The following is a 26,447-nucleotide window of genomic DNA, read 5'->3' as shown; positions in this document are numbered from 1 at the left end:
AGAAGGGGTGTGAATAATTCAAGGTGGAGTGTCCCCTGTTGAGGATACTACCCAGAAAACCTCTGTAGTAGAAGCTGTGAATCAACTATCCAGAGGCGGTGTGGAGATATCAATACTGTATGTCAGTGTAGCGAGCCCATTTACCATTCACTTCATAAGGAATAAGACGTCAATAGAAGTCCTATGAAATGCTCATATTGAACTCTGGTAGTGGTAAGAAACGATGTTCTCTGAAGCCCTCTTCTTGAGATACTACTGGGCAATGTAAAAAGCCTAGTTCACCCAATGAAAACAATAGAGTCCTGTTTTGTTTTGGTTGTTCTATTTACAGCCTATCTATTCCCTTATAACATTTTTTTTTTTTTAGCACAACCCACAGGTAGTTGGACCTCTCCAGTCAACAGTAGTCCACTCATTATGCTATCTTCTTAGGAGAAGTAATGGCATCTAACACTTTCTATGAACTCTCCACACAGGTTTAATGTATTATGTATTAGCTATTATGTATTAGCTAACCCAACTGTATTAAATGAATGTTTATTTCCTTTTTGCACTTTAAAGCTCTACAGAAAACTGAATTCCAGCAATTGTCCTCTTATTAAAGCTCATAGTGAGTCTTGAAATCGCTACACTATTAGAACCAAAAATGGTTCTTCAGCTGTCCCCCATATGTAGATCCATTTCCACAGAATCAAAAAGAAAGGTGATAGTTCTATGGGAACAGCCGCAGAACCCTTTTGGAATGGTTTTTTCTAAGAGTTTAACCTGGAAATCCAGACTCAATCTCTTGAAACAAACATGAAACAGAGTTGAATTCAATCTGGATGTCCAAGCTGTTAAAATCATGAAAAATCATGAAAAGGGTGCTCTGTTACTGTGTTCCTCTCTGTGTGAATGGCTCACGTGGGAGCAGCATTGAGCTGGTGTCATAATCAGACCCCGGAAGACAGGGTCATCCTTTTGAAGTCCACAACTTGTGTTTCATGTCCGGGGCCTGCCTCACTTCACAGGCAGCAAGTGGAGAAATTAAACAGCAGAACACAAAAGGAAAGAGAGCGGGAAGAAGGATTTTCCTCCTCTGATGAAGTTATAGAGGTCCTGCAGGCTCAGGCAAAGAGAGAGGGAGGGTGGGGACAGGGGGAGGAGAGAGAGAGAGAGGGTGGCGACGGGGGGAGAGAGACCGGACTGGACATAAAGAATGCATGATTCAGGAAAAAGTTTGACTTACAGTGCCTTCAGAATGTTTTCACACCCTTTGATTTTTCAACATTTTGTTGGGTTACATCCTGAATTTAAAATGTATTAAATTGAGATTTTGTGTCACTGGCCTACACACAATACTCCATAATGTCAAAGTGGAATTATGTTTTTTGAAATATTTACACATTAATTAAAAATAAAAAGCTGAAATGTCTTGTGCCAATAAGAATCAAATTATTTTGTTATGGCATGCCTAAATAAGTTCAGGAGAAAAAATGTGCTTAACAACTCACATAATAAGTTGCATGGACTTACTTACTCTGTGTGCAATAAAAGTGTTTAACATGATTTTTGAATTGACTACCTCATCTCTGTACCCCACACATACAATTATCTGTAAGGTCTTTCAGTTGAGCAGGGAATTTGAAAAACAGATGAATCTACAAAGACCAAGGAGGTTTTCCAATGCCTTGCAAAGAAGGGCACCTATTGGTAAAATGTTTTAATAAAAGTAAGCTGACATTGAATATCCCATTGAGCATGGTGAAGTTATTAATTATACTTTGGATGGTGTATCAATACACCCAGTCACTACAAAGATACAGGCGTCCTTCCTAACTCAGTTGGTGTCCTTCCTAACTCACCATGAGGCCAATTGTTTGCAACAAGGCATTAAAGTAATACTGTAATGGAATGTGGCAAAGCAATTCACTTTTTGTCCTGAATATAAAGTGTTATGGTTGTGGCAAATCCAGTACAACACATTACTGAGTACTACCATCTATATTTTCAAGCATAGTTGCGGCTGCATCATGTTAGGGGAATGCTTGCAATCGTTAAGGACTGGGGAGTTTTTCAGGATAAAAAAGCAACAGAATGGCGCTAAGCACAGGCAAAATCCTAGAGGAAAACCTGGTTCAGCTTGCTTTCTAACAGAAACTGGGAGACAAATTCATCTCTCAGCAGGACAATAACCTAAAACACAAGGCCAAATATACACTAGAGTTGCTTACCAAGAAGACATTGAATGTTCCTGAGTGGCTGAGTTACAGTTTTGACTTAAATCTGCTTGGAGATCTATGGCAAGACATTAAAATGGCTGTCTGGCAATTATAACCAACCAACTTGACAGAGCTTGAAGAATTTTTTAAAGAATAATGTGCAAATCTTGCACAATCCAGGTGTGAAAAGCTCTTAGAGACTTACCTAGAAAGACTCACAGCTGTAACCACTGCCAAAGTATTGACTCAGGGGTGTGAATACTTATGTAAATTAGATATTCTGTATTTAATTTTCAATACATTTGCTAATGTCATTGTGGGGTATTGTGTGTAGATGAGTGAGATAAAAAATATATATTTAATCAATTTTGAATTCAGTCTGTAAATTTGGAATAAGTTAAGCGTACAGTATGAATACTTTCTGAAGGCACTGTATGTGTGGTTATCAGGGTTATGATTTGTCTCTGTCTCTCTCTTTCCTCCTTTATCTCATTTTCCATCTCTCTGTTTTATTTTCTCTGTTCTTCCATCCTCTCTCTCTCCCTCGCTCTCTCTGTAGAATGATAGAAATCCTATAAACATCTTCAGACAAAGCCTCAACTTGTACTGCTCACCATTTGAACTGCTGTGGGGATGCAACGCCAACCAGAAGTAACACATTTGCTGGCTGTCAGCACATTGTCACCTTCAGCACAGGAAGAGCACTCATCAGGTTTCAATTATCACCTCTGTATCATCACCCCAAGGTAAATGCATTCTCCTGTAATTATTCAGATTATGCCTTGACAGTTGAGGAGAATGGAAATAGAAAAAAAGTTGTGAATTAAGTACATACTGTATGTAAATGACTGTTATAATAGTAACATTATATACTGTAGAGGATGTTGATATCACGGGTCACACACACACACACACACACACACACACACACACACACACACACACACACACACACACACACACACTGACACACACTGACACACACTGACACACACTGACACACACTGACACACACAAGATACCTAGTCAGTTGTACAACTGAATGCATTCAACTAAAATGTGTAAGGACCGACGCTGAAAAAGAGAAGCAGGTACGGGGAGTAGAACATTAATATGGAACTGACATCAAACAGGACAGAGTCAGCGTCATAACCGGGTATGCAAAGACAAACGAACATTAATCCTGAAACAGGGACCAGAGCTTGGGAACAGACAGATATAGGGGAGGTAATGACAGGGGTGATTGATGTGCGTGACGGGGCGAGGCAGGTGAGCGTAATGATGGTGGCAGGAGTGCGTAATGCTGGGGAGCCTGGCGCCTTCTAGCGCCAGGGAGGGGGAGCTGGAGCAGGCGTGACACCTGGGCGAGCCTGATGGGCCGGCCGAGGCCTGGGCGCTGGACTAGCCGGCTGGGGCATGAAACCCTGACGAACCGGTAGGGGCATGGGAGCCTGGCGAACTGGCTGAGGCATGGGAGCCTGGCGAACCCGGTTGAGTCGTGTCAGCCAGATGATCCCGCAGGAACGTGGGAGCCTAATGAGCCGGCTGAAGTGTAGATGCCTGGTGAGCCGACTGAGGCGGAAAACCCTGGCGATCCGGCTGAGGCCTGACCTGGGATGGGCGCATACCGAACCAACCGGGACAGGAAAACCTCTCGAGCCAGCTAGGGCCTGGAAGCCCTACGAGCTGGCTTAGGCACTCCCAGTTCCATCGGCAGCAGCCCCTGGACCCGACGTCACAACCAACCGGAAAGCCAGCACTCCCCAATGTGTCACGCCCTGATCTGTTTCACCTGTTCCTGTGATTGTCTCCACCCCCTCAAGGTGTCACTTATTTTTCCCAGTGTATTTATCCCTGTGTTTCCTGTCTCTCTCTGCCAGTTCATCTTGTATGTTTAGTCAAGGCAACCAGTGTGTTGTTCCCGTACTCCTTTTGCTATTCTCCTTTTTCTAGTCCTCCCGGTTTTGACCCTTGCCTGTTTCTGGACTCTGTACCCACCTGCCTGACCATTCTGCCTGCATTCACCACGAGCCTGTCTGCCACTCTGTACCTCCTGGACTCTGATCTGGTTTTGACCTTTTTGCCTGTCCATGACCATTCTCTTGCCTACTCCTTTGGATTATTAAACATTGTAAGACTCCAACCATCTGCCTCCTGTGTCTGCATCTGGGCCTCGCCTTGTGCCTTGATACAATGTTTCGTATGATGGCTTCAGGATTCTGTAAGCACCGACGCTGGAGAAGAGAAGCAGGTACAGGGAGTAGAACATTTAATATGGAACAGACATCAAACAGGACAGAGACAGCGTCAGAACCGGGTATGCAAAGACAAACTAACATAAATCCTGAAGCAGAGAACAGAGCTTGGGAACAGACAGATATAGGGGAGGTAATGACACAGGTGATTGAGACCAGGTGAGTCCAATATTCACTGATGCGCGTGACGGGGCGAGGCAGCTGTGCGTACTGATGGTGGCAGGAGTGTGTAATGCTGGGCAGCCTGGAGCCTTCGAAAGCCAGGGAGCGGGAGCGGGTGTAGGCGTGACAGAACTGTGTCTTCCGCATTTAACCCAACCCCTTTGAAAGGCATACAACCACACTAAATAAAGGTGAAATAAAATAAATAAAATATAACCCATGGGGAAGTGAAAGAGGCATTTGAAGTGTCCAGAGGTTCAATCACATCAGTTTACCAAAGAAGTCAGAGTAATTAGCCAGCCGGTCGACCACAAGGGGCAAATCACTGATCATTCAACAGCAGGGAGATGATAAACCAGATCCAAGTGGACGTACAGACGTCCAATCCAGACGTCCAATGTTCATTAAATCTCCACGCATTTATGAGAACTTCATTAGTTGTTATAAAATGTTCTGCTGTAGTTTTATTGCCTGTTACTGCCCACGTAATCCCCATTATCCTGATCATTAGTCAGGATTATTATATGATCGTTCAAAAAATCCTTAGAAAGGCTTGACACCGAACACAAGCATCAGTCTAAGCATCTGTTTGATTTATGTGTTACGGTATGTGTGTAAAGTTTGGAAATCTATAGATTCCCCACCGCACATTTATTGTAACTGTCCAGTGTGTGTGCACATGTGGTGTGCGTGTGTATGTGTGTGTGTCATGTCCTATGAGTTTAATTTACCATCATGGAACAAATTCCTCCAACACCTTTACTCATTGTACACACTTTACAGTGAAACATGGTATGTGTTACGAAAACATTAACGTCCTCCACCTTAAATGATGGGCATGAAAGTGCTTTTTAGTCTAGGATTAGGCTTTACCTGTGTCTGGGAAACCGCCCCTCAACCTACACTCTAAGAAAAAAAGTTGCTATCTAGAACCTTAAAGGGTTCTTCTGCTGTCCCAATAAGAGAACCCTTTGAAGAACCCTTTTTGGTTATAGGTTCCATGTGAAACCCTTTCTACAGAGGGATCTACATGGAACCCAAAAGGGTTCCTCTCTGGAGACAGCCGAAGAACCCTTTTGGAACCCTTTTAACATAAACAGCGTATAAACATTTTGATAAAGATTGTACAACATCCATGAGAAGGTGGTGGTAAATAAAACTGTGGCAATATGATACGCAATCTGTTGCATGACAAACACTTGGTACAAATAGCGTAAGTGCCAAGCAGAAAATGGTGTGGTTTGAAAGCAGTAGCACGTATCTGCAATGCCAAAATTTCGCTCCAAAAACGTCAAACTATTACATTTCCACCCAGTACATTTTGCCTTATTATAGTTCATAATTAGTTGTGGTTGAAATGTAATTTCTCTAGTCTGGAACAGTGTGAATGTGACAAACTTTGTGGAAGTGTAACTGTGAGTGGGAATCCCCAAATGCACAACAACCACAGTCAGCATCACGGTTCTTTCATGTTAACGAGAAAAGTTTCTCTCTTTCTCACGCTATTCTTCACTTTCACTCACTAATTACTATTTCTTTCTCATTTCTCTGTCATTAGTTTCTTTCTCTCACTCCATCTCTCACTCCGTCTCTCTATCTTGCTCACACACACAACTTTGCCAAGAGAACAATAGGGCATTGTGCATCATCCTGTAGGAGAGATGAATGGACGAGAGCTTTGGCGTAACTACGACCCCCCCCCCCCCCGCAGTCCCCCCAGTCCAGTCCGCTGTCACACTACAAGATCCACGCTCCTCATCTTTGCAGGGCTCGGCCCCCCCAAATAAGCATTCACCACCTCGCCTTCCTGTCTCGGCATATATCATCGACTTCAGGCTCATCATCGTTCTTTTACATCAAAGCGGAGCGGCTGTGCGAGAAGGATAGAGGGAGGGGGAAGGAGGAGGGAGGAATGGAGGGAGGAATGGAGGGAGGAATGGAGGGAGGAATGGAGGGAGGGGAGAGAGAAATAGGCAATGCACTTAACAATCTGCGTCCATGTTCCCACAGAGCAATTAATGTGGTGCCAGAAAGACGGCCCACTCCTTTCTCCACAGATACAAAACCAGAATACAGCAACGCTGCATAAGTCACTGCCTGCAGCATGGGCTGGCTGGTGGGGTTAGAGAGAGAGAGAGAAAGAAAGAAAGAAAGAAAGAAAGAAAGAGAGAAAGAAAGAAAGAAAGAAAGAAAGAAAGAAAGAAAGAAAGAAAGAAAGAAAGAAAGAAAGAAAGAAAGAGAGAGAGGTGTATTGTGATGGAAGGTGGGGTGTGTTTTTGTGTTTGAAGTGTGGAGTTAAGTGAGTGAAAAAGGTAAATGGTTGTAAATCCCAGAGCCCATGTGTGCCTGTGAGTAAGGGTTATGAGGGAGAGCTTTGTCCAGATATGGGATATACATTTTAAAATAAATTATAAATATAGTTTATTTATTTATTGTCCTATCATGATGGAACGGTCCCCAGCCCTATACCCTAGACACCCACCTGAGAGACCCACACACTAAGGAGAAGAACCTCTGTTTTATGGACCTACTGTATTGTAAGTAGCCTATATACAGCCAAAACAGAACGATGAATGTGGTCAGAGACCTACTAGAGCACCGCCCCCTCTAGATTCTGAGCCTGCCTGGCAGGGTTGGTCCTACAAAGCCAAAGCCCCCTGATGTGTTCGCTTTAGCAATCTCACTAGTATAAAGACCTCCTCCATCCCTGCCATTATTGAAAGAGATTGTGATACCTCACATTTCAAAATAGGACTACTTAATGTTAGATCCCTCACTTCAAAGGCAGTTATAGTCAATGAACTAATCACTGATCATAATCTTGATGTGATTGGCCTGACTGAAACATGGCTTAAGCCTGATGAATTTACTGTGTTAAATGAGGCCTCACCCCCTGGTTACACTAGTGACCATATCCCCCGCGCATCCCGCAAAGGCGGAGGGGTTGCTAACATTTATGATAGCAAATTTAAATTTACCAACAAAAAAAACCAACAACGACGTTTTCGTCTTTTGAGCTTCTAGTCATGAAATCTATGCAGCCTACTCAATCACTTTTTATAGCTACTGTTTACAGGCCTCCTGGGCCATATGCAGCGTTCCTCACTGAGTTCCCTGAATTCCTATCGGACCTTGTAGACATGGCAGATAATATTCTAATTTCTGGTGACTTTAATATTCACATGGAATAGTCCACAGACCCACTTCAAAAGGCTTTCGGAGCCATCATCGACTCAGTGGGTTTTGTCCAACATGTCTCTGGACCTACTCACTGCCACAGTGATACTCTGGACCTAGTTTTGTCCCATGGAATAAATGTTGTGGATCTTAATGTTTTTCCTCATAAGCCTGGACTATCGGACCACCATTTTATTACGTTCGCAATCGCAACAAATAATCTGCTCAGACCCCAACCAAGAAGCATTAAAAGTCGTGCTATAAATTCTCAGACTACCCAAAGATTCCTTGATGCCCTTCCAGACTCCCTCTGCCTACCCAAGGACGTCAGAGGACAAAAATCAGTTAACCACCTAACCGAGGAACTCAATTTAACCTTGCGCAATACCCTAGATGCAGTTGCACCCCTAAAAACTAAAAACATTTGTCATAAGAAACTAGCTCCCTGGTATACAGAAAATACCTGAGCTCTGAAGCAAGCTTCCAGAAAATTGGAACGGAAATGGCGCCACACCAAACTGGAAGTCTTCCGACTAGCTTGGAAAGACAGTACCGTGCAGTATCGAAGAGCCCTCACTGCTGCTCGATCATCTTATTTTTCCAACTTAATTGAGGAAAATAAGAACAATCCGAAATTTATTTTTGATACTGTCGCAAAGTTAACTAAAAAGCAGCATTCCCCAAGAGAGGATGGCTCTCACTTCAGCAGTAATGAATTCATGAACTTCTTTGAGGAAAAGATCATGAACATTAGAAAGAAAATTACGGACTCCTCTTTAAATCTGCGTATTCCTCCAAAGCTCCGTTGTCCTGAGTCTGCACAACCCTGCCAGGACCTAGGATCAAGGGAGACACTAAAGTGTTTTAGTACTATATCTCTTGACACAATGATGAAAATAATCATGGCCTCTAAACCCTCAAGCTGCATACTGGACCCTATTCCAACTAAACTACTGAAAGAGCTGCTTTCTGTGCTTGGCCCTCCTATGTTGAACATAATAAACGGCTCTCTATCCACCGGATGTGTACCAAACTCACTAAAAGTGGCAGTTAAAAAAGCCAAATTATAAAAAACTATCGGCCTATATCGAATCTTCCATTCCTCTCAAAAAATGTTGAATAAGTTGTTGCGCAGCAACTCACTGCCTTTCTGAAGACAAACAATGTATACAAAATGCTTCAGTCTGGTTTTAGACCCCATCATAGCACTGAGACTGCACTTGTGAAGGTGGTAAATGACCTTTTAATGACGTCAGACCGAGGCTCTGCGTCTGTCCTCGTGCTCCTAGATCTTAGTGCTGCTTTTGATACCATCGGTCACCACATTCTTTTGGAGAGATTGGAAACCCAAATTGGTCTACATGGACAAGTTCTGGCCTGGTTTAGGTCTTATCTGTCGGAAAGATATCAGTTTGTCTCTGTGAATGGTTTGTCCTCTGACAAATCAACTGTAAATTTCGGTGTTCCTCAAGGTTCCGTTTTAGGACCACTATTGTTTTCACTATATATTTTACCTCTTGGGGATGTCATTCGAAAACATAATGTTACATTTCACTGCTATGCGGATGACACACAGCTGTACATTTCAATGAAACATGGTGAAGCCCCAAAATTGCCCTCACTAGAAGCCTGTGTCTCAGACATAAGGAAGTGGATGGCTGCAAACGTTCTACTCTTAAACTCGGACAAAACAGAGATGCTTGTTCTAGGTCCCAAGAAACAAAGAGATCTTCTGTTGAATCTGACAATTAAACTGGATGGTTGTACAGTCGTCTCAAATAAAACTGTGAAGGACCTCAGCGTTACTCTGGACCCTGATCTCTCTTTTGAAGAACATATCAAGACTGTTTCAAGGACAGCTTTTTTCCATCTACGTAACATTGCAAAAATCAGAAACTTTCTGTCCAAAAATGACGCAGAAAAATTGATCCATTCCTTTGCCACTTCTAGGTTGGACTACTGCAATGCTCTACTTTCCGGCTACCCGGATAAAGCACTAAATAAACTTCAGTTAGTGCTAAATACGGCTGCTAGAATCCTGACTAGAACCAAAAAATTTGATCATATTACTCCAGTGCTAGCCTCCCTACACTGGCTTCCTGTTAAGGCAAGGGCTGATTTCAAGGTTTTACTGCTAACCTACAAAGCATTACATGGGCTTCCTCCTACCTATCTTTCCGATTTGGTCCTGCCGTACATACCTACACATACTCTACGGTCACAAGACGCGGGCCTCCTAATTGTTCCTAGAATTTCTAAGCAAACAGCTGGAGGCAGGGCTTTCTCCTATAGAGCTCAATTTTTATGGAATAGTCTGCCTACCCATGTGAGAGACGCAGACTCAGTCTCAACCTTTAAGTCTTTACTGAAGACATATCTCTTCAGTAGGTCCTATGATTAAGTGTAGTCTGGCCCAGGGGTGTGAAGGTGAACAGAAAGGCTGGAGCAACGAACCGCCCTTGCTGTCTCTGCCTGGCCGGTTTCCCCTCTTTCCACTGGGATTCTCTGCCTCTACCCCTATTACGGGGGCTGAGTCACTGGCATGCTGGTGTTCTTCCATGCCGTCCCTGGGAGGGGTGCGTCACTTGAGTGGGTTGAGTCACTGACGTGGTCTTCCTGTCTGGGTTGGCGCCCCCTTGGGCTGTGCCGTGGCGGAGATCTTTGTGGGCTATACTCGGCCTTGTCCCGGGATGGTATGTTGGTGGTTGGAGATATCCCTCCAGTGGTGTGGAGGCTGTGCTTTGGCAAAGTGGGTGGGGTTATATCCTACCTGTTTGGCCCTGTCCGGGGGTTTCATCGGATGGGGCCACAGTGTCTCCTGACCCCTCCTGTCTCAGCCTCCAGTATTTATGCTGCAGTAGTTTATGTGTCGGGGGGCTAGGGTCAGTCTGTCACATCTGGAGTATTTCTCTTGTCTTTTCCAGTGTCCTGTGTGAATTTAAATATGCTCTCTCTAATTCTCTCTTTCTCTCTTTCTTTCTTTCTCTCTCTCGGAGGACCTGAGCCCTAGGACCATGCCTCAGGACTACCTGGCTTGATGACTCCTTGCTGTCCCCAGTTCACCTGGCCGTGCTGCAGCTCCTGTTCCAACTGTTCTGCCCGCAGCTATGGAACCCTGACCTGTTCACCGGACGTGCTACCTGTCCCAGACCTGCTGTTTTCAACTCTCTAGAGACAGCAGGAGCGGTAGAGATACTCTCAAAGATCGGCTATGAAAAAGCCAACTGACACTTACTCTTGTGTTACTGACTTGTTGCACCCTCGACAACTACAATGATTATTATTATTTGACCATGCTGGTCATTTATGAACATTTGAACATCTAGGTCATATGCTGTTATAATCTCCACCCGGCACACCCCTCATAGCCTGGTTCCTCTCTAGGTTTCTTCCTAGGTTTTGGCCTTTCTAGGGAGTTTTTCCTAGCCACCGTGCTTCTACACCTGCATTGCTTGCTGTTTGGGGTTTTAGGCTGGGTTTCTGTACAGCACTTTGAGATATCAGCTGATGTAAGAAGGGCTATATAAATACATTTGATTTGATTTGATTTGATGGGTGAGCATAATATACAAGGAAATTCTCAAAGCTGCTAATGTGAACCTTGACGACCTTATACCTAGCCGGTGGGGATTCCGGTGGGGTGCCCCCACCCAGGTAGTGGCAGTGCTGGCAACACCAGCTGCAATAACCCATGGGGAGGGGGTCACGCTCAGACAATCAGAGAGAGAGGGCAAATTATTGTGGCCCTGGTGGCACAAAATAATCAAAGATCTGACTGTACAGAGATGCTTGGTAAAATGGTCAGAACCAGGGACCAGCGTGTGTGTGTTTCAAGGGAAGGGGGTGTTCTGATCTCCATCACCTAGGACTTGACAATGGTTAATTTTGCATGTCTTCTAAAACAGCGGCAAATGTATATGCATTCGCACATTAAGTCCTTTCTTGAGTTGGGCTCGGGGATGGAACAACTGTTGTACATCTGAGCTTGTGGTTGTTTGTGGGGGAAAGGGTTCGAGTGTGTATGAGTATGTGTGTTTGTATGTATCCCACATCTGTTGCTGTGGGGTAATGATTTTAGGGACAATAAAGGATGAATCATAATAATTGTTTGCTAAAATAAATATTGCTTGCCAAAAAATGTAATTTTTGTAATGGAAATCTTGGTTATAGGTAACAATCCTTTGCATGAACTGCCTACATTATTAAGCATATTTTTGGTTAATTGTGGAAATTAAGATATGCAAGAGTTTTCTATATGTATATTTTAATAAGTATATATAATGCAAATTAAGGTGAGGGCGATGGAAATGCTTTTGGCAGTAGATCTGCTTCTGTTCTGTGGGTGGCACTGTGTGCTCTTTTTGAAGGAGGGGTACCCCATAGAAAATATAATATAAAAGAAAGAAAGAAAGAAAGAAAGAAAGAAAGAAAGAAAGAAAGAAAGAAAGAAAGAAAGAAAGAAAGAAAGAAAGAAAGAAAAAAGAGAGCATGCCTGGGATGGAGAGAGAGAAACTGGGGGAATGGGAAAAAGAGAGAAGGAAAGAGGAGAGAGAGAATGGGGAAATGAGAGAAAAGGAGGAAGACAATGAGAGAAAGAGAAAGAACGATAATAAGAGAGAGAGGGAGAGAGATAAGAAGAAGATATAGAGGCTAGCCACTAGGCCTAGAGGATGACATGGCTAGCGAGATAGAGAGGGAATGAGAAAAATGCTAAGGATATATATATATTTTTTTACATATGAGTTATTTAACAGACGCTCTTATCCAGAGAGACTTACAGGAGCAATTAGGGTTAAGTGCTTTACTCAAGGGCACAGACAGATTTTCACCTCGTCAGCTCAAGGATTCAAACCCCTAACCTTTCGGTTACTAGCCCTAACCACTAGGCTACCTGCCACCCTGAGATCACTAGGCAAACTGAGATGGAAAGGGCAAGAGTGAGACAGGGAGAATTGAGGAGCGAGAGAAAATAACCGAGAAAGATAGATTAGGACAGAGTGCTTTTTCTGAAGGCGGTTTTTATCTCCTTGGTAGCCGTTTGATGGCTTTCATTCATTAGCTAGGCTTCGCGGAAAAGCCAGGGAGAAATATCACCAGTCACCAAAAAGAGCACAACACCACTTTCCGTCGCCGGTGATATTTTACCAGCAGTGACCTTCTGGAGTCACAGAGCGGATTGTTAATCAAAGAGAGAAATATTCACAAACCGTTGGGTCTTTTGTCTCCGCTCTCATTGCTTAACCATTCGAATTTCACTGGCTTGGTCTCTGGGTTGGTTGCTAGGAGTTGGAATGTGTTCTGAAACCAGCTCTGCTCTATTAGTGAAGATACTAGAAGTCAGGATATAAAGTGCCTAAGAGTTTCTGAGAAAACATTGGTGTCATGGACATGGAATTTACAACTTTGGCTAAGCTTTTTAAGGGCCAGTGTCTCAGACCCCGAATACTGGAACAGAAAGCACTTAAGCAGTAGTAGACTTAATCTGGGTCCAGGAAAAAATTCCAACAAAGGTCATGGATGTATTTTTTTTTCACTTTTATTTAACCAGGTAGGCCAGTTGAGAACAAGTTCTCATTTACAACTGCGTCCTGGCCAAGAAAAAGCAAAGCAGTGCGACACAAACAACAACACAGAGTTACACATGGAATAAACAAACGTACAGTCAATAACACAATAGAAAAGTCTATATACAGTGTGTGCAAAGGAAGAATAGGGAAGTAAGGCAACAAATAGGCCATAGTGGCAAAATAGTTACAATTTAGCAATTAAACACTGGAGTGATAGATGTGCAGAAGACGAATGTGCAAGTAGAGATACTGGGGTGCAAAGGAGCAAAAATAATAATAATAACAATATGGCGATGAGGTAGTTGGGTGGGCTATTTACGGATGTGCTATGTACAGGTGCAATGATCTGTAAGCTGTTCTGACAGCTGATGCTTAAAGTTAGTGAGGGAGACATGCGTCTCCAGCTTCAGTGATTTTTGCAATTCGTTCCAGTCATTGGCAGCAGAGAACTGGAAGGAAAGGCGGCCAAAGGAAGAATTGGCTTTAGGGGATGATCAGTGAAATATACCTGCTGGAGCGTGTGCTACAGGTGGGTGCTGCTATTGTGACCAGTGAGCTGAGATAAGGCGGGGCTTTACCTAGCAAAGACTTATAGATGACCTGGAGCCAGTGGGTTTGGCGATGAATATGAAGCGAGGGACAGCCAACGAGAGCATACACATCGCAGTGGTGGGATGTATATGGGGCTTTGGTGACAAAACGGATGGCACTGTGATAGACTCCATCCAATTTGCTGAGTAAAGTGTTGGAGGCTATTTTGTAAATTACATCGCCAAAGTCAAGGATCGGTAGGATAGTCAGTTTTACGAGGGTATGTTTGGCAGCATGAGTGAAGGATGCTTTATTGCGAAATAGGAAGCCGATTCTAGATTTCATTTTGGATTGGAGATGCTTAATGTGAGTCTGGAAGGGGAGTTTACAGTCTAACCAGACACCTAGGTATTTGTAGTTGTCCACATATTCTAAGTCAGAACCGTCCAGAGAAGTGATGTTAGACGAGCGGGCAGGTGCGGGCAGCGATCGGTTGAAGAGCATGCATTTAGTTTTACTTGCATTTAAGAGCAGTTGGAGGCCATGGAAGGAGAGTTGTATGGGATCGAAGCTTGTCTGGAGGTTAGTTAACACAGTGTCCAAAGAAGGGCCAGAAGTATACAGAATGGTGTCGTCTGCGTAGAGGTGGATCAGAGAATCACCAGCAGCAAGAGCGACATCATTGATGTATACAGAGAAAAGAGTCTACCCGAGAATTGAGCCCTGTGACACCCCCATAGAGACTGCCAGAGGTCTGGACAACAGGCCCTCCGATTTGACACACTGAACTCTGTCTGAGAACTAGTTGGAGAACCAGGCGAGTCAGTCATTTGAGAAACCAAGGCTGTTGAGTTTGCCGATAAGAATGCGGTGATTGACAGAGTCGAAAGCCTTGGCCAGGTTGATGAAGACGAATGCACAGTAATGTCTTTTATCGATGGCAGTTATGATATCGTTAGGACCTTGAGCGTGGCTGAGGTGCACCCATGACCAGCTCAGAAACCAGATTGCATAGCGGAGAAGGTATGGTTGGATTCAAAATGGTCGATGATCTGTTTGTTAACTTGGCTTTCAAAGACCTTAGAAAGGCAGGGTAGGATAGATATAGGTCTGTAACAGTTTGGGTCTAGAGTCCCCCTTTGAAGAGGGGGATGACCGCGGCAGCTTTCCAATCTTTGGGGATCTCAGACGATACGAAAGTGAGGTTGAACAGGCTAGTAATAGGGGTTGCAACAATTGCGATCGATCATTTTAGAAAGAGAGGGTCCAGATTGTCTAGCCCAGCTGATTTGTAGGGGTCCAGATTTTGCAGCTCTTTCAGAACATCAGATATCTGGACTTGGGTGAAGAAGAAATGGGGGAGGCTTGGGCAAGTTGCTGTGGGGGGTGCAGAGCTGTTGACCGGGGTATGGGTAGCCAGGTGGAAAGCATGGCCAGCCGTAGAAAAATGCTTATTGAAATTCTCAATTATCATGGATTTATCGGTGGTGACAGTGTTTCCTAGCCTCAGAGCAGTGGGCAGCTGGGAGGAGGTGCTCTTATTCTCCATGGACTTTACAGTGTCCCAGAACTTTTTGGAGTTTGTGCAACAGGATGCATATTTCTGTTTGAAAAAGCTAGCCTTAGCTTTCCTAACTGCCTGTGTATATTGGTTCATAACTTCCCTGAAAATGTGCATATCGAGGGGGCTATTCAATGCTAATGCAGTACGCCACAGGATGTTTTTGTGCTGGTCAAGGGCAGTCAGGTCTGGACTGAACCAAGGGTTGTATCTGTTCCTGATTCTACATTTGTTGAATGGTGCATTCTTATTTAAGATGGTGAAGAAAGCACTTTTAAAGAATAACCAGGCATCCTCTACTGACGGAATGAGATCAATATCCTTCCAGGATACCCGTGCCAGGTCGATAAGAAAGGCCTGCTCGCTGAAGTGTTTTAGGGAGCGTTTGACAGTGATGAGGGGTGGTCATTTGACTGCGGACCCCTTACGGACACAGGCAATGAGGCAGTGATCGCTGAGATCCTGGTTGAAGACAGCAGATTTGTATTTAGAGGGCAGGTTGGTCAGGATGATATCTATGAGGGTGCCCGTGTTTACAGATTTGGGGTTGTACCTGGTAGGTTCCATGATAATTTGGGTGAGATTGAGGTCATCTAGCTTAGATTGTAGGACGGCGGGGTGTTAAGCATATCCCAGTTTAGGTCACCTAACAGTACAAACTCTGAAGATAAATGGGGGGCAATTAATTCACATATGGTGTCCAGGGCACAGACTTATTTCTGGAAAGGTGGATTTTTAAAAGTAGAAGCTCAAACTGTTTGGGCACAGACCTGGATAGCATGACAGAACTCTGCAGTCTGTTGCTGCAGTAGATTGCAACTCCACCCCCTTTGGTAGTTCTATCTTGGCAGAAAATGTTGTATTGTGGGGATGGAAATTTCCGAATTTTTGGTGGCCTTCCTAAGCCAGGATTCAGACACGGCTAGGATATCAGGGTTGGCGGAGTGTGCTAAAGCAGTGAATAAAGCAAACTTAGGGAGGAGGCTTCTGATGTTAACATGCATGAAACCAAGGCTTTTACAGTTACAGAAGTCAACAAATGATAGTGCCTGGGGAATAGGAGTGGAACTGGGGGCAACAGGGCCTGGGTTAACCTCTACATCACCAGAGGAACAGAGGACGAGTAGGATAAGGGTACGGCTAAAGGCTATAAGAACTGGTCGTCTAGTGCGATGGGGACAGAGAATAAAAGGATCAGATTTCTGGGCATGGTAGCATAGATTCAAGGCATAATGTACAGACAAGTGTATGGTAGGATGTGAGTACAGTGGAGGTAAACCTATGTGTTGCATGATGATGAGAGAGGTTTCGTCTCTGGAGGCATCAATTAACATAGGTGAGGTCTCCACATGTGTGTGGGGTGGGACGAAAGAGCTATCTAATTCATTTTGAGCGGGACTGAGTGCTCTACAGTGAAATAAAACAATAAAAACTAGCCAGGACAGCAGTAGACAAGGCATATTGACATTAGAGAGAGTCATAAAGCAATCACAGGTGTGGATCAGGAGAGCTAAGACAACAACGGGTAAATGGCGATGAATGGGCAGAGCGGGTCAGTTAGTACATACAGGACCTGAGTTCGAGGCTGGGGCTGACAGGTAAACAAAATGAGGTACCATGTTATTGAAACAGTCCAGGGGGCATCAGCTGTGTAGCCGATTGATCATAGGGTCAAAAGAGCAGCAATAGGTAAGCCAGGGTGCTGATTGGTAGTCACTACTGAGGTCGAGCAGGGGACACAGCGTTCAGAAAAGCTAGCGGGCCGGGGCTAGTAGATGGTTCTGTGGCGATATCGTAACAGAATAGCCTGATGAGACCACATCGGGCAATCACGTCAGCAGTCCAGTCATGGTGGATCGGCGGGGCTCCGTGTCGACAATAAAGGGTCCAGGCCAATTGGCAAAGGAGGTATTGTAGCCATGGAATTAGCTGGTATATGGGCCTAGCTCGAGGCTAGCTGGTGCTTGCTTCGGGACAGAGGCGTTAGCTAACAGTAGCCACTCGTTTGCAGCTAGCTAGCTGCGCTGATCCCGAGTAATGATCCGGTGTAATGATCCAGAGCGGCAGGAATCCGGGGATATGGTAGAGAGAAGCAGTTCGATATGCTCTGGGTTGATATTGCTCTGTGCAAGGCTGGCAGGTGTTGTCTGAGCTAAGGCTGGCTGATGCCGGGATGAACAAAAGGCGATGACCGCTAGCCATGGCTAACAAAGACTAGTAGCTAGTTAGCTGGCTAGCTCCTGATGGAAGTTCCAGTTATAAGGAGTAAAAATAGCAGATCCGTACCACATTGGGTGAGGCGGGTTGCAGGAAAGTATATTTAGTTTGTAGATAGAAAGTGAGATTAAGATATATCTATTTACAAGAGATAAGACACGGGATAAGACAAAAACAGATATACCCGACCTACTGCGCTGCCATCTTGGATTTCAACATGAAAACCACCTACGTATGGTCTTGCTAGTACTGTATTATTCAAACCATTGCAATGGTTTAAAAATAATGGCGCTTTTCAGTTTTCCACAGCTCTCAGAGTGGAGATTAATTGGAGTTATTTTCATTTAATGAGGTTTAAAGTGGTACCTGCCGCAAAGCCTCCTCATTTGCCTGGGAGCCAAAAATCACTGTCTAATTACAAGTCGCCTGTCACTGTCACCTACCTGTGTGACGCTGTGATTTACTTTCAAGCAAAAGCCAGTGCTCTGCACTCAATGAGTCCCCTTACATAAAGCAGGACTATCATAACATGTTATGTATTTATGGAAGTAGGTAAAAGTAACCACAGATTAAAGATTACACAACCTACAAATGCCATGTAAATACTGTACACTGGACAGGTGGCTGATGGCACCTTAATTGGGGGGACGGGTTCATTGTAATGGCTGGAACTGGATGTGTTTCCATGTGTTTGATACCACTCCATTCACTCTATTCCAGACATTATTATGAGCCGTCCTCCTCTCACCAGTCTCCTGTGGTACATTGTATGCCCTGAAATACACTTAAAGTAGAAGTTGCCCTTTACCACAAATCTAGGATGCCCCCTGTCCTGCTGATGCAGGGCCAGATACTTTTCATCCCCCTAATGGTTAAGGTAAGGATAAGGGATGGGGCAAGCTGATTCTAGATCAGTGGACAAGGGCAACTTCTGCGTCAAGTGTATCACTTTTTATGAAATAATAACTTGACATTCAAGCAGCATGGAAGACTTCCAAGGCATTTCCATGTCATGTAAAGGGGACTAGTACGACTGCTCAATGGGATCAATATTTAAAGGTAGCTCAATAAGTTTCTCTCCTCTCCAGAAGCTCAGGTTATGACTCTTTTTCTTTCTTTGGCCAGTCAGACCAAAGAAGTGCGGATGGTTGTGGATAAAGATGCCTTATGAAGAACTGTAGCTATAAATACACACTTCCTTTCAGACACAGACAGGCTGCTTAGATGTACCTCTCTGCCACATTGTAATACTGTAGTATTGTACATTTCATATTGTACATTTGTAATAATAGATGAATAATGATATAATATCTTGTATGGTGTATTGTTTTATGATGTAGGCTGTTGTTTTGATGTAATTGTTTTATTCCTGTTTGGACCTCTGGAAGAGTAGCTGCCAGCTAGTGGGGATCTTAATAAATACTAAATAATCTCAAAGTGAGGAAAGAGTATGAGTGCATTCTGGGTAGGAAGACACTCATAGAAGTCAAACCAGTTATGCCAATCAACCACAGCCTCAAATCAACAGCTAGTACTGTGCAGCATGTCAGTGAAGCACCATGAGCCCATAGCATTGGGTTCTTTGAAGGATGTTTAGGATGGGGAAACAGGAAAGTGGTCTCTCTACCTGCGTAGGGGACAGGGGCATCCTTATCCAGGGCCACCAAGGGAGGGTCCAGCAGGACGGTGTCCATGTTCTCTGTGATCACCCCATGGTACGACGTCTCGATCCACGGCTTGTGCTTGTTCACTGTGGAGAAGAAAGAGGAGGAGAAGGAGGAGGGGGGATGAGAAAGAGAGAGTAAGAGAGAGAGAGAGAGAGAAAGAGAGAGAGAGAATTTGTTAGTCGATTTTCTCTTGCACAGTTCCCAACTTTGTGAGGTTTACATGACCATGAAAAGAAAAGCTAAGCAGTACTATCAATAACCATGAAGCTAATATGCATAGACTGTTCTATTTCTCTCTCTATCATCCTGAGGCATATGATATCGCTGTCCCAACCAGTATCCCTGTGAAACAAACTCATTTATCAAATTTTGGGTCCCGGTGACGTTGCTTTTGTTTGCCTCACAGGTACAAAAGCCCTTGATCAATGCACACATCTAAACAGACTAAAGTACAACCTAAATTGCCCACAGGCAAAGCTCACGTAGTATGACTTTTTCAATTTAGTTTACAAATATGTGACTCGTTTCAGGAAACTTGGCGTATGTCGCACGTCACTACTTCACAGGGGAGCCATTTGAATGTAAACTTCTTTTTTTTAAATCAAAATGCATTTTTGGGCAGAAATGCCTTCTGGAACATGTGAACTTTCATGTGCCTTAATAACAAACGTGTATGCCATTTGTAAATATGAATAAAATTGTTAAATTATGTGCCTAGTTGGTTAAACCACAGAAAAAGACAGAAACCTTCTTGTAGCCATGATTGGCTGAGATAATGACTTGGCTGGACATGCTGAGAGACTGAGTTTTGAAATCAGTGGAATTAGAGTATGATAGCTAAGGAGATGAAGAAAACACCTGTCTCCGGATTACATCTTCAAACTAAGGGCAACCATGGCATCCGTGATAGATAGAGAGAAGTGTCCATCCATGTATACGGGTAAGAAAAGTCATTTTCATTTCAAGTTAAAGTGTACTGTTAGCTAGCTAGCTAACGCTAGCTGGTTGGCACGCTAGCTAACGTTACGTGTATGATCTGTGTAGTAATATTATTAGTATCTCAGAGTCATTTGCTTTGCTAGTTATAGCCTAATGTTATCTAGCTAGCTAACATTGAACTTGGTTAGTTATCTACCTGCAGATTCATGCAAGGTAGTAACGTCATGAGTTTTGATAATGGTTCATTATTTAGCTAGCTAGCTACATGTCTTAACAAAATCCTCCACTATGCAAGTAACCATTTCAGTAGAATGTTCATGATGTCAATGCGACAACTGTTGATAGACGTAGCTGGTAAATTCGCTCTGGCCATCTACTCCGATTTCAGAGCACTCTCGTCTCCATAATTAAATTGTTGCCAGCAGCACAGTTGCAGTCACCAAACCTCTGGATAACATACAAGAGCCTAACCAACTCTGCTAGGACGAGTAAAATGGTCAGAGTGAGCTGTTCAACCATTTTGTGTCTGCCAGTAGCTAGCCAATGTTAGCCAGTTAGCTTGGGTGCTTGACTGCTGTTGTTAGGACAGAAAGCTCGGATCAACCCTACTCCTCGGCCAGAGCATCCAGTGTGCACTCTGAACGTGAAACGCTCTGAATTGACGTATGGACAATCTGACAACGCTCTGAGTTTATGGGCGGGGCTATAGCTTAAGAAGGTGTGAACTATGCTGAATGGGTGTAGACAAAGAAGAGCTCTCCAGTGGGTCAACCAAAACATTCAAAGCCCATTTTCTCAAGTGAGGTTACAAGTTAATCAACTTTCAAAGCACAATTACTTTCCCATTGTTCCTCAACTGTAGTATATGATATACCATTTTCTAGCTCTGAGTCTCTACTTTTATCCAACGTAAAAAACACAATTTCAAATTTTGCTAAGTAAGACCGAATCGAGCCGGTTGGTCACATATAGTGGCTTGCGAAAGTATTCACCTCCCTTGGCATTTTTCCTATTTTGTTGCCTTACAACCTGGAATTAAAATATATTTTTTTGGGGGGGTTGTATCATTTGATTTACACAACATGCCTACCACTTTGAAGATGAAAAGTATTTTTTATTGTGAAACAAGAAATAAGACAAAAAAACAGAACATTTGAGCGTGCATAGCTATTCACCCCCCCCAAAGTCAATACTTTGTAGAGCCACCTTTTGCAGCAATTCCAGCTGAAAGTCTCTTGGGGTATGTCTCTATAAGCTTGGCACATCTAGCCACTGGGATTTTTGACCATTCTTCAAGGCAAAACTGCTCCAGCTCCTTCAAGTTGGATGGGTTCCGCTGGTGTACAGCAATCTTTAAGTCATACCACAGATTCTCAATTGGATTGAGGTCTGGGCTTTGTCTAGGCCATTTCAAGACCTTTAAATGTTTCCCCTGAAACCGCCCAAGTGTTGTTTTAGCATTATGCTTTAGGGTCATTGTAATGCTGGAAGGTGAACCTCCGTCCCAGTTTAAAATCTCCGGAAGACAGAAACAGGTCTCCCTCAAGAATTCCCCTGTATTTAGCACCATCTGTCATTCCTTCAATTCTGACCAGTTTCCCAGTCCCTGCCAATGAAAAACATCCCCATAGCATGATGCTGCCACCACCATGCTTCACTGTGAGGATGGTGTTCTCCGGGTGATGAGAGGTGTTGGGTTTGCGCCAGACATTGCGTTTTCCTTGATGACCAAAACGCTCAATTTTTGTCTCATCTGATGTTTCGGGAGTCTCGCAAATGCCTTGTGGCGAACACCAAACGTGTTTGCTTATTTTTTTCTTTAAGCAATGGCTTTTTTTCTGGACACTCTTCCGTAAAGCCCAGCTCTGTGGAGTGTACAGCTTAAAGTGGTCCTATGGACAGATACTCCAGTCTCCGCTGTGGAGCTTTGCAGCTCCTTCAGGGTTATATTTGGTCTCTTTGTTGCCTCTCTGATTAATGCCCTCTCTTGGCTGGTCTGTGAATTTTGGTAGGCTGTCCTCTCTTGGCAGGTTTGTTGTGGTGCCATATTCTTTCAATTTTTTAACAATGGATTTAATGGGGATGTTCAAAGTTTCAGATATTTTTTTATAACCCAACCCTGATTTGTACTTCTCCCCAACTTTGTCCCTGACCTGTTTGGAGAGCTCCTTGGTCTTCATGGTGCCGCTTGCTTGGTGGTGCCCCTTGCTTAGTGGTGTTGCAGACTCTGGGACCTTTCAGGACAGGTGTATATATACTGAGATCATGTGACAGATCATGTGACACTTAGATTGCACACAGGTGAACTTTATTTAACTAATTATGTGACTTCTGAAGGTAATTGGTTGCTTCCAGGTCTTATTTAGGTGCTTCATAGCAAAGGGGGTGAATACATATGCACGCACCACTTTCAAATTATAATTTTGGGGGAATTTTTTGAAACAAGCTATTTTTTTCATTTCACTTCACCAATTTGGACTATTTTGTGTATGTCCATTACATGAAATCCAAATAAAAATCGATTTAAATTACAGGTTGTAATGCAACAAAATAGGAAAAACACCAAGGGGGATGAATACTTTTGCAAGGCGCTGTATGTGAAAAGGCCTATTGTCAAAGAACCAATCAGTATGTAGAAGCACCTGGATCCTTTCACAGCATTATAAGGCTGCGTTGAGACAATGACTTATCAATGACCCAAGTCCAGCTCATTTAATCTCTACCATTGTGTCGCTGAGTTGTCATAACGCTTCAGCAAATGTACATTATCCTAGGGGCATTGGAAGACACAATGTAAGTAACCGAATTTATGTCCCTCTTACTGCCCTGAATGCCTCAAAAGTGTTCTAAATAGCCCACGTTAACATATGTAGCTTAAGAAACAAGATTCATGAAATCAATAATTTGTTAGTAACAGATGACATTCATATTCTGACAATCTCTGAAACTCACTTAGATAATACATTTGATGATACAATGGTAGCAATACATGGTTATAAGATCTACAGAAAATACAGAAATTCCAAAGGTGGAGGTGTGGCTGTTTATATTCAGGTGTGGCTTTTTATATTCAGAACCACATTCCTGTAAAGCTTAGAGAAGATCTCATGTTAAATACTGTTGAAGTAATATGGGCTACTGGTTCATCTGCCTCACCTAAAGCCCATTCTGTTGGGAAGCTGTATAATGGTGTGTAGTGGTGTGTAATGACGAGCAACCAGATGCTGCACTTGACGCATTTATGAAATTGCTTATCCCAGTTACTAATAAGCACGCACCCATTAGGAAAATGACTGTAAATATTGTTAAATCCCAATGGATTGAAAAATGTTATGGTTGAGAGGGATGAGGCAAAAGAGATGGCAAACAGGTCTGGGTGTACAACCGATTGGCAAACGTACTGCAAATTGAGAAATCATGTGACTAAACTGAATAAAAAGAAGAAACTACACTATGAAACAAATAGAAATTACACAAAGAATGATAGTAAAAAGCTTTGGCAAACCTTTTGGGGCAGCGGTAGCCTAGTGGTTAGAGCTTTGGGCCAGTAACTGAAAGGTTGCTGGATCAAAGCCCTGAGCCGACAAGGTGAAAATCTGTCATTCTGTCCCTGAACAAGGCAGTTAACCCACTGTTCTCTGGTAAGCTGTCATTATAAATAAGAAGTTGTTCTTAACTGACTTGCCTAGTTAAAAAAATTAAATAATGGGCAAAAGACAAACTCTGCTCCATCATTCATTGAATCACATGGCTCATTCATCACAATACTTACTGATATTGCCAACTGCTTATTGTTTTTTCATTAGCAAACTTAGGTATGACATGCCAGCAACAAACGCTGACACTACACACCCAAGTGTATCTAACCAAATTATGAAAGACAAGCATTGTAATTTTGAATTCCATAAAGTAAGTGTGGAAGCGTGGGAAAATGTTTTTTTTATCAACAATGACAAGCCACCAGCATCTGACAACTGGATGGAAAATTACTCAGGATAATAGCGGATAATATTGTCACTCCTATTTGCCATATCTTCAATTTAAACCTACTAGAAAGTGTGTGCTCTCAAGCCTGGAGGGAAGCAAAAGTTATTCTCCTACATAAGAATAGTAAAGCCCCCTTAACTGGCTCAAATAGCCAACCAATCAGCCTGTTACCAACCCTTAGTAAACTTTTGGAAAAAATTGTGTTTGAACAGATACAATGCTATTTTACAGTAAACAAATTGACAACAGACTTTCAGCACGCTTATAGGGAAGGACATTCAACAAGAACAGCACGTACACAAATGACTGATGATTGGCTGAGAGAAACTGATGATAAAAAGATTGTGGGGTATGTTTTGTTAGACTTCAGTGCGGCATTTGACATTATCGATCATAGTCTGTTGCTTGAAAAATGTATGTGTTATGGCTTTACATCCCCTGCTATATTGTGGATAAAGAGTTACCTGTCTAACAGAGCACAGAGGGTGTTCTTTAACGGAAGCCTCTCCAACAAAATCCAGGTAAAATCAGGAATTCCCCAGGGCAGCCGTCTAGGCCCCTTACTTTTTTCTATCTTTACTAACGACATGCCACTGGCTTTGAGTAAAGCAACATACACACTTGAAAAAGGTGTATGTTGGCACACACTGTATATAGACTTTTCTACTGTATTATTGACTGTATGTTTGTTTATTCCATGTGTAACTTTGTGTTGTTGTATGTGTCGAACTGCTTTGCTTTTCTTGGCCAGGTTGCAGTTGTAAATGAGAACTTGTTCTCAACAAGTTCTTAAATAAAGGTGAAAAAATATATATATATGTTGTGAAATCTGTTATGAATGTATTGTAATGTTTTAAAATTGTATAACTGCCTTAATTTGGCTGGATTCCAGGATGAGTAGCTGCTGCCTTGGCAGGAACTGATGGGGATCCATAACAAACCCCAGGAAGAGTAGCTGCTGCCTTGGCAGGAACTAATGGGGATCCTTAATAAATACAAATACAGTGGCTTGGTAAAACTCCCTAGAAAGACAGGAACTTAAGAAGAAACCTAGAGAGGAACCAGGCTCCGAGGGGTGGCTAGTCCTCTTCTGGCTGTGGAGATTATAAGAGTCAACCATTTAGGCCAGATTGTTCTTGAAGACGATTAAAAGTTCATAGATGATCAGCAGAGTCAGATAATAACCACGGTGGTTATAGAGGGTGCAACAGTAAAACACCTCAGGAGTAAATGTCAGTTGGCTTTTCATAGCCGAGAATTCAGATGTTCAGAGAGAAAGAGACAAAGAGAGAAAGAGAGAGAGAGAGAGTGGTAGCGAGAGAGAGAGAGAGAGAGAGAGAGAGAGAGAGAGAGAGAGAGAGAGAGAGAGAGAGAGAGAGAGAGAGAGAGAGAGAGAGAGAGAGAGAGAGAGAGAGAGAAACTGCAGGTCCAAGACAAAGTAGCGCGTCCGGTGAAACAGGTCAGGAGATCACTTTTAGATTAGTGCTGCCCATCCACTGCAATTTAATTACTTCCTTGAAACCCACCACACAATTACTCTGACAGAGTAAATTAAAAGCTTTCCTCACTTTTCAGTTCAGAGACACACACACACACACACACACAGGGTGTACACACACATGTACACACACAGGGGAAACACGCTCACGCATGTAAGCGCACAGGCGGTCATGTACAGTGTACATGCACACTGGGGCGCTCAATTTGGAGCTGAACCTCTAATGTTTATCACCTCCCATATTGGATGTTAGCGTGCTAACTCTCCAGCAGCCCCATAAGCTGAGTAAACATCCCTGCAGTAAAAACAGATCATTTGCAAAATGGCCACCATCATGAACCATAAAACTGGACACATTCTGGTCCAGAAAAAAGGCTGAAGCAGGGATCGGCCTGGTAGCTTTCCATTAGTTCCTATCTGGATGCAATAAACAGCCACTTATGAGGGTTAGATATGTTTTCCTAGCTTTAATAAGGTTAGAAGTGTCTCTGAGCGCAATATGCTCTCTCTGTCTGTAATGCCTCAGCCATTACCCATGGGGACATCTGCGGTCATAATGCTGCATTATAGTGCACTGTGATGGGAGCTAATTCACTTAGTGTAACATGCCATATATAAGCAATCTCTGGCACAGGCTGAATATAAAATGACAGTGAATGTCAATATCATACATCTATAACATTTA

General features: G+C 43.2%; 1 protein-coding gene across 1 annotated transcript in view; it reads right to left on the bottom strand.

Annotated features, from left to right (window-relative positions):
• The window catches only part of LOC115169935 (calsyntenin-2), a 275,046-nt gene that overhangs the window by 127,971 nt on the left and 120,628 nt on the right, over positions 1-26,447 (bottom strand). Inside the window, exon 2 of the mRNA XM_029726080.1 lies at positions 19,299-19,421. Coding sequence (XP_029581940.1) covers positions 19,299-19,421 — 123 coding nt within the window. The remainder of the gene's footprint in view (positions 1-19,298; positions 19,422-26,447) is intronic.

Source organism: Salmo trutta, chromosome 31 (assembly GCF_901001165.1).
Source record: "Salmo trutta chromosome 31, fSalTru1.1, whole genome shotgun sequence".
NCBI lineage: Eukaryota > Metazoa > Chordata > Actinopteri > Salmoniformes > Salmonidae > Salmo > Salmo trutta.
This window is presented reverse-complemented; position numbering and strand designations above follow the sequence as displayed.